General features: G+C 43.9%; 1 protein-coding gene across 1 annotated transcript; it reads right to left on the bottom strand.

The window, feature by feature from the left end:
- Positions 1 to 864: 864 nt before the first annotated feature.
- LOC125228030 lies at positions 865 to 5070 on the bottom strand. The gene is made up of 5 exons (XM_048132471.1): positions 4787 to 5070; positions 4043 to 4270; positions 3744 to 3876; positions 3007 to 3167; positions 865 to 1014 (listed from the first exon to the last, which is right to left on the bottom strand). The coding sequence occupies exons 1-5, from the start codon at positions 4886 to 4888 to the stop codon at positions 865 to 867; spliced, it is 774 nt and encodes a 257-aa protein (XP_047988428.1). The 5' UTR covers positions 4889 to 5070.
- Positions 5071 to 5476: the final 406 nt, after the last annotated feature.

The following is a 5476-nucleotide window of genomic DNA, read 5'->3' as shown; positions in this document are numbered from 1 at the left end:
CCACCAGTCGCGTATTCACCATGTCCGCATATGCCCAGTTGCCTCACTTCCGAGTCCCCAAAACGACAATTTGTCAACGCCACCATCAAACCCTGCCATTCCACTTCAGACTCTTCTCGGACAGCTCAAGCAATCAACATCACTAGTTAAACGAATACCACGTGGTGCTAGGTCCGCAGTGGCCGAAGCATTGACTACAGCAGTAGATAATTGTTTACAAAACAACAACCTCGAGTCTTGGCAAAACTTACTAACATTTCCATTCAAAATTTTGCATGTATCTGATGGTGACATTGATAACATTCCCCTTACCAGAAAAATTAAAAATAATGTTCTTGATCCTTGTTTACCTACAGCAACACGATCGTCTCGATCTCGTGCCAAGAAATATAACATATTTAGAAAAGTAGAAGAAAAAAATACATGACGGTGATCTGAAAGGAGCCTCACGCCTCCTTTTCTCCAACGACACTCTCGCGCCCGATACTCCGGAGACCGCGGCTGCGCTGCAAGACAAACACCCCCCGGTCCGGCCTCCCTGCTTTTGTCGACCCTCCGTCAGACGCGTCAGCCTGTTTGCATGCCACCGAGGATGTCGTAAAGGCAGCCCTCGCATCCTTCCCAAGAGGCTCGGCGTCCGGCCTGGACGGCATCTCTCCGCAGCACCTCATGGACCTTACCAGTCATGGTACAGGTGTGGCTGGTGAACACTTGATCGCAAGTATCACAAAGCTGGTCAACCTGATGCTGCTGGGAGATGTTTGCCAGGACGTAACTCCAATCATATACGGTGCTAACCTTATTGCACTTACGAAGAAGGATGGGGGGGTGCGTCCCATTGCTGTTGGCTCGACTTTGCGTCGTTTAGCTGCCAAAGTCTGCGTTCGGCTGACGCGTTCTAAATTTCAAAAACTTTTTGAACCCGTTCAGGTCGGTTTTGGCACTCGCGGAGGCTGCGAGGCAGCGGTTCATGCTGTACGAACCTTTGTTCAGAGTGACATGTGCGACGTGCTCCTAAAAATGGATGTCAAGAACGCCTTTAATTCCGTGAGTAGGGACACCCTACTGAACGAAATTAAAGTCCATATCCCAGAAATCTATAACTTCCTCCTACAGTGCTACCACTCTCCTTCAAAATTAATTTACAAAAAACATGAGATCTTTTCGGCTGTAGGTTGTCAACAAGGCGATCCTCTAGGACCAGCTTTATTTAGTTTGGCTATAAATTCGATAATACACAATCTAAATTCAAAATTAAACGTGTGGTATCTTGATGATGGGACCATAGGTGGAAATCCACAAACTGTTTTGGCTGATTTAATCAAAATTAAAAATCAGTTCCGTCACATTGGCCTCGATTTAAATTCGAATAAATGTGAACTTTATATCTCAGATAAAATAGAACCGCTCGCCGCCTCGCAAATCATCGAAGACTTTAATAACGTCGCCCCAAATATCAAAATTACTCCTAAGGATAGTTTACATTTGCTGGGATCACCTATCTTTGACGAGGCCATCCCGCCCTTAATCAATAAGTCAATTTCTACATTTACAAATCATTCGGACCGCTTAGTCAAAATTAATAGTCACTGTGCCTTTTTTATTTTGAAGTTCTGTTTGCTCCTTCCAAAATTCACCTATCTGTTGCGTTGTTGTCCCATTTGGAAATTTCCCAATATAACTAGCTCCATAGACTCCATCCTTAAATGCCAAATTGAGACCGTCCTTAACATCCATTTTAGTGAGCAAGCCTGGACCCAGGCCTGTTTACCGGTCAGGTTTGGCGGCTTGGGCACTCGTAACGTTTCAAGTGTAGCTTTACCGGCGTTCCTGTCCTCCATTCACAGCACGTCTGATCTTGCAGGTAAAATCCTGAAAGCCTCCACGGCTATAAACTGCAAGATCGCGTGTTTGGATGAGGCCACGAATGCTTGGTTAACAGGACCGAACCCAAGCTTGCCATCCAGACCCAAACAACAAAGGGCGTGGGACACCCTGGCATCCGTTGCCACCCTGAACTCACTCGTGGCCTCTTCATCAGGCAAAGACCTCGCGAGGCTTTTAGCTGTGTCCAAATCGGAATCTGGTCAGTGGCTTCACGCCTATCCCTCTCCCAATACCGGCACTTTAATTAACTCAAGTACCTTACGCATAGCTGTAGGTCTCCGGGTTGGAGTTGATATATGCACAGACCACTCTTGTGCTTCTTGTGGAGCCCCAGTCGACCGGCTGGGCCACCACGGCCTTTCCTGCTCCTCGGGCGCGGGTCGCCTTTCTCGCCATGCCGCCCTTAACGACATCCTTAGAAGGGCTCTCGTCAGCGCTAACGTCCCTGCAGCTCTGGAGCCCCAGATCGCTCGGGACGATGGCAAGCGCCCGGACGGGATGTCGTTAATCCCTTGGAGAAAAGGCCGCGCGCTGGTATGGGACGCTACCTGCGCTGACACGTTGGCAGCGTCCTACATCCAACTGACCAGCAAAAAGGGCGGAGCGGCGGCTGACGCCCGGGAGCGGTTTAAGGCCAACAAATATAGCTGTCTCGGCGCCAACTACGAGTTCGTAGCATTTGGCGTCGAGACACTCGGACCGTGGGGTAAAGGAGCGCGTGGGCTTCTCAGGGAGTTGGGGAAGCGGTTAAGGGAGGCAACAGGTGACCCTCGCGCCGGCAGCTTTCTCGCGCAAAGAATTGCTATTGCAATACAGCGCGGGAATGCTGCCTGCGTGATGGGCACCTTGCCGAGAAGCCAGGGCTTAGACTTTTAGGTATTTTTATTTTTTAGATAGGTTTAGTTTTAGTTTTCTAAGTCTAGTATAATTTTAACAGTATAATTTGTAGTATGTATTTCTTTCTAATAATAAAGAAAGTTCGGTCCAAAAAGAGGAGAAATTAAAAAAGTGGCAACATCGTCGTGTCATTTCACCTTTTTCACAACGATGTTGCCACTTTCTAATTTCTACTCTTTTTTTTTTGCCAGGCTGAATGCCTGAAGTTTGATATGTATGTACCTTAACTTCATGCTTCTTCTTAAAAACGGTAGCTACAGACGAGTCATGTAGAGCAAGATTGTTTCCGCCTCTTGCCATGCAGAGAAGATGTGGCCCCGCTACTCTCAGCGGAGCACGGCCCTCCATAGTATGCCGCGTAACAAATCGAGTTCTGGATTCATCTGTTTGATAACATAACAATTTATCTATAGTTGAAGTAAGCCTATAAGGTGGAGCCGTGTGTAAATGTAAACAGTACGGGGTAACACGTTGCCTCTTTATTATTAGCGTAGAGCGTTTAGAAGGCAAAGCTTAATTTCCGATTAAGGTCATTCTGATGGCCGACTTCCAGCGTAACCCTGTCCAGGATGATGACTTGTAAATAGGATAGTGGTGCCGTCAAATATCAGAAGTCTCCATACCTCGTATAGTTCGTACTAAGTATACATTTATGTACTCCGTTATCTTAGGAATCAACCAGTGTTTAATTGCGCTCAGGGTGGCTAGCCGAATGGCACAATCGCTCACGAAACGAAGCGCTAGTAGATATCTATCTCTATCGCGCTTGCGTATTGGCGCAACAGAGCCAGCGGCGTATCGCTTTCGTTTGGCGTCGGAGAAATGCCATTCGGCTACGGGGCCTGGTGTAAGACAAGGTTCTGATTCGATTAAGAACGAGATGGAAAAACTTCAAACACAAAATTTATAGATTAGATTACCTAATCACGAACACATTGCTTATTTACGTAGGTACTTACCAGGCTTTATTTCAGTAATCGTCACATCCAGGTCTCGAACGGTGAACAGAAATGGCGCGCTTAACCCGAGGTCTTTTACTTCCTCTAACACGTTGTACATTGCCTTTTCAGTATTATTCTCGTACACTTTTACCTAAAATTATGAAATGCTTTGACAACAAATAAAAAATACAAAGGCCTTACAAAAAATTATAGCAACGAGTGCACGCACTTGATACACATAAGTAGCAATACATATTAAATAGGTAGGCGTTAGCCATGGTTGTATTGATTCTGGTAATCATGGCTAAAATACTTACAGTCCCTGCTTCGTCGCCCGTGTACAACTCTTTACCAGAGACATGTAGCACGCTAACATCAGCGCCCGGCACTGATATCTCGGTAACCTTGTCTCCTTTCGCAGACCATACTCTGATGCTGCCATCGTTCGAGCTGGAGTAGACGGTGCCGTCGCCCGCCGCTAGGGCGAACGGTTGGACTGCGTGTGCTGGCCAGGATGAAACGGGACTCAGTTTGTCGTCGAAAGACTGTAGTGCAAGCATGTAAGTCAATTTGGAGTTAATTTAGGCATTATGCCTACATATGTATAATATCTGAATCTGATTATATTAGCTTCATGAGTACTAAAATATAGGATTACCTACCTACAGTTCGAGTAGAATTTGGTTATTAAGCGATCATGGGATGGTTCCCCATTAATATAGACAATTTAGACATACCTACCTAAGTAGCTGCAGTTTGCCCCAGTTCGATATCACAAACTATTGATAAAAATACAGAAAACTACTTGTTACCTATATTGTTCATCTAATAGATTAAATATTAGGTAGGTAAGGTATAAGTTATATTCTAAGAGTTATTTATTTATTTAACCTTTATTGCACAAAAGAAACCATTTAAGTACAAAAGGCGAACTTAATCCCATAAGGCATTCTCTACCAGTCAACCTTTAGGCAAATCAGAAAAAAAGCAGAGTTCTAAATGTCTTTGGAACGTTTTTGTGTGTACTTAATAGTATAAATGTACCCAAAAAAAATACTTACATGGATATAACCATCTTCAGTTCCAATAAACAAGTTTCCGTCTAATGCTAATACACACGGATCTGAGCTAAGTTTCGCTTCTGCTTCAATTTTCAGACTCATGTCGAACTATCCAAATCTATCTAATTCCAAAAGTTACCGGCGACTGTGTGTTTTGGTTTCCGCACTCAGTTTGTCTCGCTCAACCTTTAGTGACATTCTCACTACAACTATTAATATTTTTATTTTAAACACGACTGCCAATTCGCCAGTAGATTTCTCTATCACTTTTTCTCCATGTGGTTAACAACAGGGATAGCATCTTACAATATACGGCCGATGTCTGAAGTCTCGTTACTAAAATACTTTAGAAGCCAGTAGAACCAAAATAGACACCATATAGTGAGTGCAACGCGCACGGAGATTGTTTGTAGGTATAGAAGCGCTGAGAAAGTTCCAGATCCATCTTGAATTAATATAGAAAAAATAACTAAAACTCAAAAATAAAAATAATAAAGAGGTCTGTAAAACGTAGCAACGCACTGATATTTTTTCTTGATTTATAAGTGTAGGTATTTTTTGCGTATTTATTTATGATTGAGATTAAGACGCCCTTACTGGCCCATTAAAAATGAAGATAGGTATACTCTACCTATTCGTATGTAAATCTCTGTACCACAATAATAATAATAATATGTGAATGGGTTCTAC

This window comes from Leguminivora glycinivorella, chromosome 7 (genome assembly GCF_023078275.1).
Source record: "Leguminivora glycinivorella isolate SPB_JAAS2020 chromosome 7, LegGlyc_1.1, whole genome shotgun sequence".
NCBI lineage: Eukaryota > Metazoa > Arthropoda > Insecta > Lepidoptera > Tortricidae > Leguminivora > Leguminivora glycinivorella.
This window is presented reverse-complemented; position numbering and strand designations above follow the sequence as displayed.